The sequence below is a fragment of the Sipha flava genome, unplaced genomic scaffold (assembly GCF_003268045.1).
Source record: "Sipha flava isolate LNK unplaced genomic scaffold, YSA_version1 219_pilon_pilon, whole genome shotgun sequence".
Taxonomy (NCBI): Eukaryota; Metazoa; Arthropoda; class Insecta; order Hemiptera; family Aphididae; genus Sipha; species Sipha flava.
This window is the reverse complement of record NW_020272848.1, coordinates 202,455-215,830: the sequence shown is the minus strand read 5'-3', so window position 1 is coordinate 215,830 and position 13,376 is coordinate 202,455. Positions and strand designations below refer to the sequence as shown.

The window sequence follows — 13,376 nt, the reverse complement described above, 5'->3', positions numbered from 1 at the left end:
CTTTATTTTTACATAGATTTTATTGTATATTAATTTTTATATTACATTTTTTTTTTTTTTTTTTACTAGATGTGTATTCTTTACAATCCTTTCTTAAGTAACCATTCATTAACTCTTGAAACATGATCACCATGTATACAAAGATGACCACATACTTCATGCACCTTAGTAGCAATTATTCTTTTATCACCATATACTTTTTGCAAATATTTCTTTAAAGCTTCTTCTAATTTCCAAATATCACCATCTACGTTGTTTATTTGGGTGATGCGTCTTGTTCCTCTCATAGACACTTTGAGGTATACAGGTAACATATGATTGCGCGTACGGTGAACAAAGTATGGATATTGCCCAAACTTGGCTAAAAAAAAAAAAATAATAACATAAATAACTAAAATGTATACTGTGAAATATAGTTAATTATATAAAATTTAATTTTATTCAATCAAAATAATATTTAAATATATTGATTACTATAGTATTCTTTTAGAGGAAGTAAAGCGAAACACTAATAGAATTTGTTTTCCTATTGATTCCTAATTAAAAATATTTAAGAAATTAAAGACAATAATATATTCACTTATCCTTAAACTTTTCATCCCCACAATACATTTTATGCCAACTTCCAAGGTTACACTTTCTCTAATGTCATTCTACATTATCTTTCTCTGCTAACTCGCTAATTAAATTCTTTTCACTGTTTTCTACATTTCATTAATAGTCCATTATTTTGTTTTTTTATAAATTAATCTGCTGTAATATATATTATGTAAAGATAAATAATAAAAATAAACAGGAAGAAAAACAATTTTAATAATGATCGATCAAGATATTGACAAAAAATATACAATAATATGGGAATCATTGAAAACTTAGTTAACTTATTGAATTCAAGAATAGGTTAACATAAAATTGATAAATAAATAGTAATTGTAGTAAGTATACTATACATTTTTTCTATTTTATTTACCTGTTTGAGGTTGCCAACCAGATGGAAAATTTTTACCATCAGGTGGAGGTGGTATAATTGTCAACGGTAATAGTCTTTCTACAAATTTCCATTCTTCTGGTGAAGATGACACTTCATATTTGGTATAATGAGATGGATCTTGAGCGATTGGACTTGATCGATATGATGAATCACGTTTGCATATTGAATTCTGTACAAAATAACGTGAAATATTAATGATGTCTGAATTTTTATCACCAACAGTTATAATAACAAAAAATTGATTGACGGGCCAAAATTTTAAATTTAGATAAATTACTATTTATACAAATTAATTAAGATAATTAAGATTCTAATATTTTATACTTCAGTGAACCAAGGTTAATGATAACAAGCCATAATTAGTTACCATTGTGGCACATAATCTTGAATTTAGTAAAATATATTTTATAATTAAGTGAAGCACTGAAGAATAAATTTATAAAATTAACATCAATTGTTTAAATTAGGATAAAAAAGTATAGATAATATGTATAATCAACATATTAATTGATATTAATATGTATACGTATTAATAAAAACCCTGATAAAAAGTATTAGTATTAAATTAAAACTAGAGTCTAATAAATTGCATACGAAGTTTGAAGACAATTATTTGGTTTTAAATAATATACTTACATTAATTCGTAATGAAACTCCACTAGTAATTATGGCGTTTTTAATAAGTAATCTTAGAGCCATTGCATCTAATTTTACCAATAAATAGGTATTACAACAATTCTTATTTTATGATATTTATAAAATAATAGCTATTTGAATTAAAGATAAAGTAAAAATACAATTTAAGATACTTCCGTTTTATTCAATTAATTGATGGTAATTTAATTGAAAATAGTATTCCCTTCTACACATTGCATGATGATATAACATTATGGTTTCCTTAGAACATTATCTATTCTGTGATAAAACTAATCTATTCTATAGAACCACTACCATAGTAGTGTGAACTTGGTATAAGATTTATGATTACAATTGCAGGTTATCTTAATTCATGATTATAATAATATTGTTGTGATATAATAATATGATTTCATCATGAACTACAATTGTAGTAGTGATTTCTACAGTCCATGATTGAAGATATATCTTTAATCGTGCTACAGCCCAACCCCTATTTCGTTAATAGTTTTTTCAATGTTTAATTTGTGTATTGAATTATTTATTTGAATCTGTTTATTATTAATTCTATTATGAATTTTATCACCAAGAAAAGGAACATTTCAAATTCTATCAACGTTTTTAGGTAAGACATCGTAAGAGCGCAATTTTGACAAAGTAACTACAAAAAACTGTAATGTTTTATGGCTATTTAGTAAAAAAATTCAATTTATATATTAGAGTGTAGTGTGGAGTTGAATACAAACCAAGCAACAGAGGTAATTATAAGGAGAGTAATTGACTGGAATGCTTGTTTGGGTTGCAAGTTTGGGAAAACTTAGCACAGTCCAAATTTGGAATTGTTTATGTCCATATTGGTTTCAAAAAAGATTAATACATTGGTGTGGATTGGAAGTTTTGATTTTAAAACTGGACGAGTAAATGTAGTCAGCTGTAGAGGGTGTTTTTTTTTAGTTCAAGGTGGAGGCCCCATGTTAATCTTTTATCAAATGTAATGCTGAGATATTTGACATCAGATGATGGATTTTGAGTACCCTGGAAGTAAATAGTTGAAAGGTCTGTTATTTTTAAAGTAAATGGTACATAAATAGATTTGTTGGATTTATTTTTATTTGCCATTCAGTTGTGCAGTTGTTGATGGAATCTAAATGGATTTGTAGAAAGTTGGATGTTTTATCAGGATTATTACTAGTTTAAAGTATTGTGCTGTCATCTGTGTAAGTGGCCACGATGGTGTTTTTATAACAGGTATGTCAGCCATATAAATATTAAATAGATCAAGGGAAAGGTCGCTACCTTGGGGTGCACCAGCTTTAATGCAAAAGTATGATGAATATGAGCATCCATGTCGGAGTATATAGAAGTGATTTTTGAGATATGAGTGAATTATTAAATAATATTGTGTAGGTAAAAAACCATAAGTAGGCTTCCTTACTACGCTCGGTCTAAGGTTTGTGTTACGTCCAAAAAAATATCTGAAAAAATTGCATAATTTCGATAAAAGATGATATTTTGTCTGTCAATCAATGAATTTGGTGGACTGTGAAATATTTTGCATTAAAACTAAATTGATGAATTTGTGAATTTGCATTATAGATTTTATTAGTCTGTAGAAGGTAGCTAGGGTTTGCGGTTCATTTGGTTTTGGTATAAGTATTACAGTTAGAAAATTTGGAAGATGAAAGTAATCAGAAGATTAGGTTAGTGAGGAAGATTATTGAGGACTTTATTATTAATTAAGTCATAACCTAGAGATTTCCCATCCTTTAGTTTTTTATTAAAAATTTTATTTCAAGGTTTAGTTTGATTATAACATATTTGAATTGTTAATACAATTTAGCTTATTATATAAGTACTAGGTAATGAAATGCATATTGTTAAGTAAATATATTAAATTAAGTAAAAAAATTTTCTTTTATATTTTTCAAATACCAATGTGTATTCTGACTATTAAACTGACTAATTTTTAATGATTTGATTGATTTGTTTGACATTTATTGTATTAATGTTCTTATGGTATTTAAGATGAAATAAATAAATATTTATTATACCTATATATTAATAAAGAACTTATATTTATTTTCAGATTTATAACACAAGACTTTGCTAAAGACACAATAAATCCTAATGAAGTTGAACATCATTCTAATTTAAAAGATATTTGGTGGAAGAGTAATGGACCATTAAATGCATTACATTCTTTTAATCCATTGAGGTAATTTACAAAATATTTTTATACAACGATTACCATATTTTATTTGGCAAAAACTGGAAACATTTTTTTTTTCATTCTTTCTTATTTTTAATTACACAGATACATTTATTACAAAAACGTATTTCTTTATTAATTATTTACTACTATGGCATACCATATTTCTTCCTTGAAAATGTACAATACCCCTTTCTGGGATAAAAGGTCTGAAATAAATGCTGACTACATTATAATTATTCTATGCTACAATGATTAGTTTACTATAACTAACAAAATATTAAATAATGGTTGATTCGTTAAACGATAACTGCAACTGTTGTAAGGGAATGGAAATACAAAAAAAGTATTTAACAAAAATATTCGTCAAAATCAGAAAAATAGTTGAAAATAGATTTTGACAGTAAATTATTCAATTTTTTTATTTTATTATGACAATAATATTATGGTTTTTCAACCTAAAGTTTAATAAAATATAAACATACAATATTGAAGTCTTATTCCGGGTTAATTGGCTATTCTGAAACGTATCATAGGGGCACCATACTAAAAATTGATACTATCTTGGCCAAATGGGACATATAGCAACTTAAGTTGATATTATATATTCATAAATTCTTCTAAAATCATAATAAAAATAGAATTTTTTGGTTATTTATCAGTAAAATGTCAATTATCTTTGTAATTTCACATCTACCACACTATTATGTTTATTGATTATTCATCATAAACTTTATTTGGTTAATACTAATTCTGTATTTTGATTATATAAATTATTATTGCTATTAATGTTTTTTGTTTTATTTAAAATTAGAATTTCATTTATAATAAATGGATTACTGAACATGAAAAAGATAGAAACCAAAAACATTGGTACACGTCAAAGTTTAAAAAATATAAAAATACTGGACGTTGGTTGTGGTGGTGGTGTTCTAACTGAAGTACAGTGAAAATATAATTATTTGTTAGATTGAAGTTTATTCAGTATATTTTAATTTTTAGGCTCTGTCACGTCTGGATAGTAATGTCACTGGAATAGATCCCAGCAAAGAACTTATATCGATCGCCATTGATCATTCTGTAATACTTAGAAATAAAAATATCAAGTAATTATATGTTTAAAATCATTAAAGAATTTAATTTTTATATTTTTTTCAATTATTTATTTTCAGATATCTTAATGAGTCTATTGAAGAACATATGAAATTGAATGTAGAGGCATATGATGCCATTGTAACTTCTGAAGTTTTGGAGCATATTTCCAACAAATATAGTTTTTTAACGAGTTGTGTTGAATGTTTAAAGGTAATTATATTATTTTCATTAAAATAAAACAGTATATTAGATTTTCAACTTGTTAAGTTACAATTTCATGTTCAATATAGTTCTTTAGTAAGTGTATACCAAGTGCCCAGATAATTATTTTTTTATAGCAAGACATATTTAAGAACATAAGGGAAGATTACATTTTTATTTATTCATCAAATTTCTGTTATGCCATGTAAACTATTTTGGGATTGTGATACAATACTGTAGTTTAACTATAAACAATTAAAAAGGTTTAATTAAATTTTTTTACATAAAATTTGTTAAAATTATGAAGTTTGTATTAAAAGTTAAATTATAAAAAAACTGGGTAAATAAGTTTAATGAAATTAAATATATAATAATTTATAAATATAAGTATATATAATTATTAATTTTTTTAGTATATTCATCAATTTTTTTTTAAGAATATTTTAAAATGAATTCACTTATATATTTTTGCATTTATATTTCCATAAATCATTGTTCTAGAAATTAAGAAATGAAAAAATGTACAAAAATGTTTTTTCTGTTTCATACAGCCTGGCGGATCTTTGTTTATTACAACACCAAATAGAACATTTTGTTCTTGGTTAAGTGTAGTAAAAATAGGTGAACAATTAAATTTTATACCTAAAGGCACTCATCAATGGGAAAAGTTTATATGTCCACATGAACTACAGTCAATTTTGGAAATGAATTGTAAGTGTAAAATTATTAATTTGTTAATCTAATAACTTCACTCCATACAAAACTTAAATTTAATTCAGCAAATAATAATGTATTCATTGATAAAACATATAAATCTAATTAATATATGACTAATATATGAAAAATAAAATTTCCTTTTTATGTATTTTTGTTTTTCTAGGCCAGTGTGATACAATTGCAATTAATGGATTGACATATAATCCTTTTACAAACCGTTGGTGTTGGACTGATTCGACTGATATTTCTTATGCGTTACATGCAGTTAAAGGAAAATAAATTTTATTATTTCTATGTATATTATGTTATTGTATATTATTTATTTTCTAAACAAATACTTCTAAAGTATAAAAAATAATAATTATTTAGTTAATGAATTGAATAATTTAGTTGTAGTTTAGTTCTAAGAAAAAAAAAAATGAATCTAATGTAACACAACTAAATTTTAAAAATAATTGTATTTGTAAAAAAATTTAAGTATAGCATTTTTTGAGAGATACAATAATCAAACAAAAATGGATAAAATTGACTTATTTGTTGTGTCTGTGCACTACTTTTATACTTTTAATTAAAATGTAAATATTTATTTATTGATGCTTGATTAATATAAATGCATAAAGTATGTACATAAATGGACAGTATATGAACTAGTTATTGAAATATATAGATGCACAGAATGAAGTATTAGTACCATTAAAGTACAATCTAGAAGACTCCCACAAAATAAAACAAAAGTTAAACTATCATTTTTCCTATTAAAAAAAAAAAAAACAAATATACAAAAAAGGTTATAAAATGCAATGCGTTATTGATAATTTAAAATGAAAATAAAATATTACTTGATTAAAAGTAGATAGACATTCAATTGGTGAAAATTCACAGTTTAACAGAGTTCTAGGAAAACTAACTTCTAGGAAAATTCAACCACATCAATTTAAGGCAAAAAAACTTCAATTTATTACACCAGAAATTTTTTCCACAATGTTCAATGTTAAATTTAAATCTTTAAGTTAATATTATTTAAAAAATAAAATAAATTTTCTCGATACAATTAATTTTATAATAATTAATATAATTTAAATTATATCATATTTAATTGGAACAGAATCAATTTACTGTTCCTCACCTGGCAATACAAATCGTATTAAATCAACTTGTACATCAAGAGAATCTTTTTTATGAAATTTATAAGATGCAGGCAAATCAAATCTTAACTCAGCGATAACCTTAGAATATACACCCATTCTTTTTGCAGTATCCATCACATATTTTCTTGTGCTTGTTTTATGGAGCGAATATACAGCCTTAGTAGCCAAGTTTAAAGCCATTTTTAAAAATATTAAATCGGCTCCTTTAAGTCTTGTTCCAAATGGTGGGTTCATTATTACAGTATCAAATGATTTAGATTTTATGCTTGTATAAATGGTTTTTACGTCACATAAAACAAATTCACAACGCTCTGATACATTTCGGTCAGCAGCATTTTCTACACTCAGTTTAATAGCAGACGGGTCAATATCAAAACCTATAAAACAAATAAAGCAAAAGCTTGTAATTTTAAATGTTGAAACCTATTATTATAGATAATACTGCATAACCTGTACATAATTTAGCATTTAATAGAGCAGCACCAATACATAACACTCCTGAACCACATCCTAAATCAGCCACCATCTTATCCTTTATATCGTCATAAACAAATTGCGCTGTATGAAGAATACACGCAGCAATATGTGATGATGTAGTATATTGTTCTAGTTCGATCTTTGGATTTTCAAATGTCTCAATATCTTCAAGCTCATATTGTAACTTTTTTAACTTCATTGTTGCCATAATTGAATTTTATTTCTCAAGTCGTGGTAATACAGGTAGTATAGAGTTTCCAAAAGCGGAATCTGTAGTAATAAAAAATCCAGCAGATTGCAACGCTTGAGCACGTTGAAAATGACTATCGGATGTTCCCTATAAACAATAAAACTGCATAAATTATTATTAGTCTTACAAAGAATTCTCCAATGTATAATCCTATATTAATTCACTATTACAAATAATTATGAAAGTTAAAATATATAAGACACGCTTAAAATTTATGATTATATACAATCATTTGTTTTTTATTCTTCCACTAATCACACGTACATATGAATTACCACATAACAGTTCTACATCAATTAAATGTTATAACAATTGTATTTTGAGTAGACTAAAATTAAGTAAACAGGAAGGAACGTAAGAAATTAATATAGAATTTTTTTTAATATAAAATCATATAACAAACATTTATAAAACTAAATATAAGTTGACAAAAACTATTTATGGTAATTGAAAATATTATGTTTGTCTGTTTAATACATTAAAACTACATTATTTTTATTAAATATTTAAAATGTAATGTTTTGAATATATCCACATATACCATAGTATGCTCAAATTTTAAATATACTGTAGTTTATGAGCGATGGATACATCCAAACTAGGAATATATTTTAATCAAATTATGGTGGAAGATTTAAACAATTCACATTTAAATGAGTTTTAAATTAAACTATTACTATAAAATAATATATCATGACTCTGAATAAAATTATGTAAACTTTTATAATAATATTAATAGACAATAACAGTTAATAATAATATAAATTTGGTTATTAAAACTGATTTTGATCCTTACCGGAGTAATAGGATGAGAAATTGTTGGAGGAGTTGGAACAGCTCCCGTTTTTAATAATAACTGTTTTTTTAACTCTAAGTCTTCGAGTATCTTTCGATTTTGAATACCTAATAGAAAATTTAAGAACTATTCAAATGAATGTTAATCAAGTTTAATATATATACAACAGTAACGAAAATACCTCTAGCGTTTTGTGGTGGAAAAGACATAACCATTAAATTAATAGGTAATTTAATTAATTAAATTGAAACCATTAAAACCATAATATAACAAAAAAAAAGCCAACGAAAATATCAGGGACAACTGGTTTCTATGGATCTGCAAAACGCTACAAACATTTTTATTTTGATAAAACATGAAGTGAACGCTCAAAGTAAAATGGCCGAACCTTATAGATAACACGTAGATAACAAATACCTTGTTAGAATTCGTTACGCGCCAAGATTTTTTGAACGCGAATTAATTTCTTACGCAAGTTCATTATTATTGTCTTTTAATGTTGCTCAACTTATACAAACTGCAGTAGATCTACAAAAATGTGTTGATCTATACCAGGGACGAGAAACTAAGTCTTACTAGAGGGCCATTATTCAGAGCTTAAAAAATTAAGAAGTTCAGAAAATTAAATCCAAAACCGAACAACACAACGCGTGTAAAACATAATGTATGCAATGATTTATATTCGATAGTGTTGGGTACTTATGTTTAAAATGAATTTTTTCCATTTTTTTTTTTTTTTATCAAAAATAAATCCTAATATCTTCATAATTCCAATGTTATTGATCTCCTTGCTATACTTAATGTGATATTTGCTTTTGTTATGGTTTTACCGACTGAAAATTTTATACGTATTTTGATTTTTTATTTAAAAATCTAAAACCTGTTTTATTATTATGCTTTTTCTTATTCTATTAACTTCAAGATTTTAAAGAAAGTTTCATAGGTTTTAGCGTTCATTGTTAAACTTACTTTTTGTGTGTATCTTTTTTGCGATTTCCTGTAAACGCTATTATTTAATGTTCTTTTCTTTAATTATGAATAGTAAAACCTAAATTTATATTCATTGATTTTGTTACAATTCTTTTCCGAAAATATTAAACTTCTTTTAAAACTATTGATAATTATTATTCATAATTTTAAAAGTATAATATTTCGAATCAGGCATTTAGCTGTATACTACCTGCTATATCTATACAGATCGATAGCATTCATTCGTGTTTATTTAACTCTCTTGAATAAATTGGCCACAGTTTTTGATGTTTTCTATAACTATAACGACGCCAACAATATTTTTAATTTTGTATCCCAATTAAAAGAGGTAAACCATAAATCAACTAGGGATACAGCCGTTATTGTTTAATTACAACAATATTGGTAACATTCGATTTAAAAATATATATATAAAACAATAAACTTCACAATAATTTAATGAATAATGTAGGGCACATTTACTTTATTTCTCTGTGGCCATCGGCCACTTATTTATAAATGAACACAATAACTAATAATAAATTAGTATTCATATTTAATTATTTTCTCGATAGTCATTATTGTGTAATATTTTAGACGAATAAAATATATTTGTACATTATTGCTTATCATCGATGTTTCTGAATGAAAACATATAGGGGATATGTTTGTGTTAGTAACATCGCATAGCACAAATATTGGTATAAATCAACACAAAAATACAAATTATATATAAGCCTAAGAGTTAAGCATATAAAACTATAAAATATTTTATTTCTTTTAGTTTGTGGCTTATATTTATTTAACACGAATTGACGAACAACTTTTGAGTTAAAAACCACACCGTATATTTTTATTGGTAGACATTATTATGTATATATGAGTTCTTGAGTATTATAATACTTTTATATATAAACCGATTTTTATACACAATTTTTTTATTTATGTTTAATTTATATATTTATATATTATTTTGTTTATTAATAATAATATTATTTTAAATTTATTAAGGGTCTTTGAAAATGATTACTAGTATGTATCTATACTTTAATTATACATAACAAATGCATATAAATTATTAAGTTATTACCTGTTATAATGATATTCAATATTTCCCAATACATAACTAAATTCATTTTATTATTTTTCATAATAGTTTTTTTGTTTTTATCATAAATTGTAATTGCAACTTAAGGAGTATTAACTTTTGAAATTTTCGCTTACACATTATCAGTACATGCTACTTAAAAACTATATAATGTCCGAAGTAATAAGACTTCAATATATTTAAAACTATAAAATAGTATAAATCTCTCATTTTTCGAATAACTTAAAACATTATGTTATAATGCTTCTAAAAAACTCACAGTTGTTGCCAAAATCAATAACCATTTATAAGATAGAGAAATAATTTTGTATATTTATAAGTTATAGCTCATCAAATATAAATGGCACTTGGCAGTGATCATTTTATGCATTCTGTTTTAAAATAACATGAAATAGATACCAGAAAAAAATAAGAGAACAAACAATTGTATAAAATAATATTTATTACAATTTTTGCAGTAAATAAAGCTTAATCTTTTTTTATACTAAGTCTGGAATATTTCAAATTATTTAACCGATATTAATGTGAAATATAAATCGTTGATAATCTTATAAAGAATTATAAATGTATAAAATATTATTACAAGTACAGTAAATAATTATTTATGTTATTTTTAAATTATATTCATATATTTTAGATTCTGACTGAAACGAGGAATGCGTAGGTTTTACTGTGGTTTATGTTTTTTGTTTTTGATCTGTATACATTATTTCGATCTGAATGAGTGCTTCATTCATCACCAAATAAAAATTAATAGATAGAAAATAAGTTTTAGTTGGTACTTTGGGGGAGGGGAGAAATACATTTTTGAATTTATTAACAAATTTTCAAATAATGAAGAAAAACATAGAAATAATTATAAAAAACTTAAAATAATATCTGAGATTTGAAATCTTTACCACTCGAAATCGCATAATATTTTGTCAAGTATCATTTTGTTTTTTTTTTATCTTTAGTCTGTGTTGTTTGATATTGACCAGAAGAATTTTTATGATAATCAAGCTCCATCACAACAGATTCTCGTAAGAAATATTGTCTAGTTAGTGCTTTGAAAGGGTGTCATTTTAAGTATTTCCCAACAATTTTCTTCTTAATAGTTGCGAAAAGATGTCAAAAAGTTATACAAATATATGGAAATTCACGGCATATCAGTTTTCGATAAAATTGAATTTTTTTTTCATTGTAACTCAAAAATAATAATCGTTGATACACATAGACGTGCGCAGGAATTTTTTATGGGGTGCGTCATATGCCACATGAAGAACATTTTACCGCTTTTCTTTATATGAGCCTTACTGAATCTCATCTTACCCTCCCTCCTAAAAAAAAGATAAATTTGGATTAAACCATAAGTTAGAATTTTTCCATTTTTAATGGAGGTCCTAATTTATTTTATCTAATTTTTACTATTTGTAACTTAAAATTTAAACAAAGTCCCCAAATTAATAAAAGTTGTAATAAAACCACGGGCTACAGGGTATACCACAGCACACCGTCTTTGCACGCCTATATTGATACATGTCATTTTCACTTAATGGTATATCCCATTTCGCTATAGATGGTAGAATTTTTAGATTTTTTTTAATTTTTGAACTATTTATAGAAAATAGAAATTTTCATGTTCTCTTAGTTTTTTCGAAATATTATTATTAAAATAATTATGTTTTTAAAGATTAATTTAATTTCTAAGTTAATCGTGTAATGGGGAATTAAATTATACGCCCAAAAAATAATTTCAAGAAATTATTTATACCACAAAAATACCTTACTTCACCCTAGAATAATACTATTTATCCATCCTTGTATTTCATCCAACCTAGGAGACTCATAGTTTTTTTACTTTTATTCTTATTCTTAATATATTTTGTTTTAATTAAAAGTGGTTCTTTTAAAATCATCAAGAAAATATATAGATTTTATAATATAAACATAATACTTATTATATTAGTTTAATTTTAAATTAATAACTTTCAATGAATATATTATTTGAGAGTAACATGTGGTATGAAGTTGAATGAAAAATGTATAATAATATAAGTAGTCTACTTTCCTAGATATTGTCATACTTCTAATTGGAAATCACTATGTTCGTATTATGATTTGATATTGAAAAAAGTTGAAGACAACTCTAATTTCGAATGTTGATGATCGAATATTTTAGGTTATTGTATTAACATTGTAACGTTTTTAATTGAAATAAATATCAGTATTACTTAATAAATATTAGTAAATAAATTAGAAAATAAAGACTTTTAGTCAATTAATTAAAAATTTCCCAATTTCAAGTTTTATAAATATTTTTGAATTGCATATTTTTATGAAAACTGAATGACTTTTTTTAAACTAATAGATGGAGTAACATTTTTATTTTGAAATATTATATATTATTCTTAAAAATACTAAATAATTATAATATTTGGCAAATTATATAGTTTATCTAAACTTTTAATTACTCTGAAATAAATATTATTTTATTTGAAAATATTGTAAGTTATATTGCTCTTTAATACTATAGAACTCTATAAAATAGGTATATTTATAAAATATTGACGTTGTATTCGTATAATATTATTTATATTATTATATAATTTTTCGAGTAAAATGTGTATCCATAGTTTTTTTTATGAAATTAATACTATTTTAAAAAGTGAATACTTTTTCAACCTTACTATTCTAAAATATCTTGAGATTACAAATCATAATTTTTTTCTTATGATATTATATAGATATTTATATAAATAATATATTATATCTCATATATTTACTTACTCACATGTGT

General features: G+C 24.4%; 3 protein-coding genes across 5 annotated transcripts; 1 reads left to right on the top strand and 2 right to left on the bottom strand.

Annotated features, from left to right (window-relative positions):
* Positions 1-29: 29 nt before the first annotated feature.
* Positions 30-1,774, bottom strand: LOC112683098 (probable 39S ribosomal protein L49, mitochondrial). The gene is made up of 3 exons (XM_025553962.1): positions 1,628-1,774; positions 971-1,160; positions 30-361 (listed from the first exon to the last, which is right to left on the bottom strand). The coding sequence occupies exons 1-3, from the start codon at positions 1,688-1,690 to the stop codon at positions 81-83; spliced, it is 534 nt and encodes a 177-aa protein (XP_025409747.1). The 5' UTR covers positions 1,691-1,774; the 3' UTR covers positions 30-80.
* Positions 1,775-2,027: 253 nt separating this feature from the next.
* On the top strand, positions 2,028-6,152 carry LOC112683100 (ubiquinone biosynthesis O-methyltransferase, mitochondrial). Its single transcript, XM_025553966.1, has 7 exons — positions 2,028-2,252; positions 3,714-3,842; positions 4,651-4,777; positions 4,839-4,942; positions 5,009-5,141; positions 5,684-5,843; positions 6,013-6,152. The coding sequence occupies exons 1-7, from the start codon at positions 2,200-2,202 to the stop codon at positions 6,126-6,128; spliced, it is 822 nt and encodes a 273-aa protein (XP_025409751.1). The 5' UTR covers positions 2,028-2,199; the 3' UTR covers positions 6,129-6,152.
* A 630-nt stretch (positions 6,153-6,782) lies between these two features.
* Positions 6,783-8,879, bottom strand: LOC112683099 (methyltransferase-like protein 5). Of its 3 annotated transcripts, none has more exons than XM_025553964.1 (4): positions 8,702-8,879; positions 8,521-8,646; positions 7,448-7,811; positions 6,783-7,374 (listed from the first exon to the last, which is right to left on the bottom strand). In XM_025553964.1, exons 3-4 carry the CDS (start codon positions 7,680-7,682, stop codon positions 6,962-6,964), a joined length of 648 nt encoding a protein of 215 aa, XP_025409749.1. In that variant the 5' UTR covers positions 7,683-7,811; positions 8,521-8,646; positions 8,702-8,879; the 3' UTR covers positions 6,783-6,961. The 3 variants fall into 3 exon arrangements, with proteins under 3 accessions (XP_025409749.1, XP_025409750.1, XP_025409748.1); XM_025553965.1 differs by having other exon boundaries at positions 7,448-7,826; positions 8,521-8,627; XM_025553963.1 differs by having other exon boundaries at positions 8,521-8,627.
* Positions 8,880-13,376: the final 4,497 nt, after the last annotated feature.

Coding starts and splice junctions, on each gene's coding strand:
- LOC112683098 (XM_025553962.1), bottom strand. CDS start 1,690: ATGGCTCTAAGATTACTTATTAAAAACGCCATAATTACTAGTGGAGTT. Junction 1,161..1,627: donor GAGTTTCATTACGAATTAAT/GTAAGTATATTA, acceptor TATTTTGTACAG/AATTCAATATGCAAACGTGA. Junction 362..970: donor TGGTTGGCAACCTCAAACAG/GTAAATAAAATA, acceptor TTTTTTTTTTAG/CCAAGTTTGGGCAATATCCA.
- LOC112683100 (XM_025553966.1), top strand. CDS start 2,200: ATGAATTTTATCACCAAGAAAAGGAACATTTCAAATTCTATCAACGTT. Junction 3,843..4,650: donor CATTCTTTTAATCCATTGAG/GTAATTTACAAA, acceptor ATTTAAAATTAG/AATTTCATTTATAATAAATG. Junction 5,844..6,012: donor GTCAATTTTGGAAATGAATT/GTAAGTGTAAAA, acceptor TTGTTTTTCTAG/GCCAGTGTGATACAATTGCA.
- LOC112683099 (XM_025553964.1), bottom strand. CDS start 7,682: ATGGCAACAATGAAGTTAAAAAAGTTACAATATGAGCTTGAAGATATT. Junction 7,375..7,447: donor AAATGCTAAATTATGTACAG/GTTATGCAGTAT, acceptor TTTGTTTTATAG/GTTTTGATATTGACCCGTCT.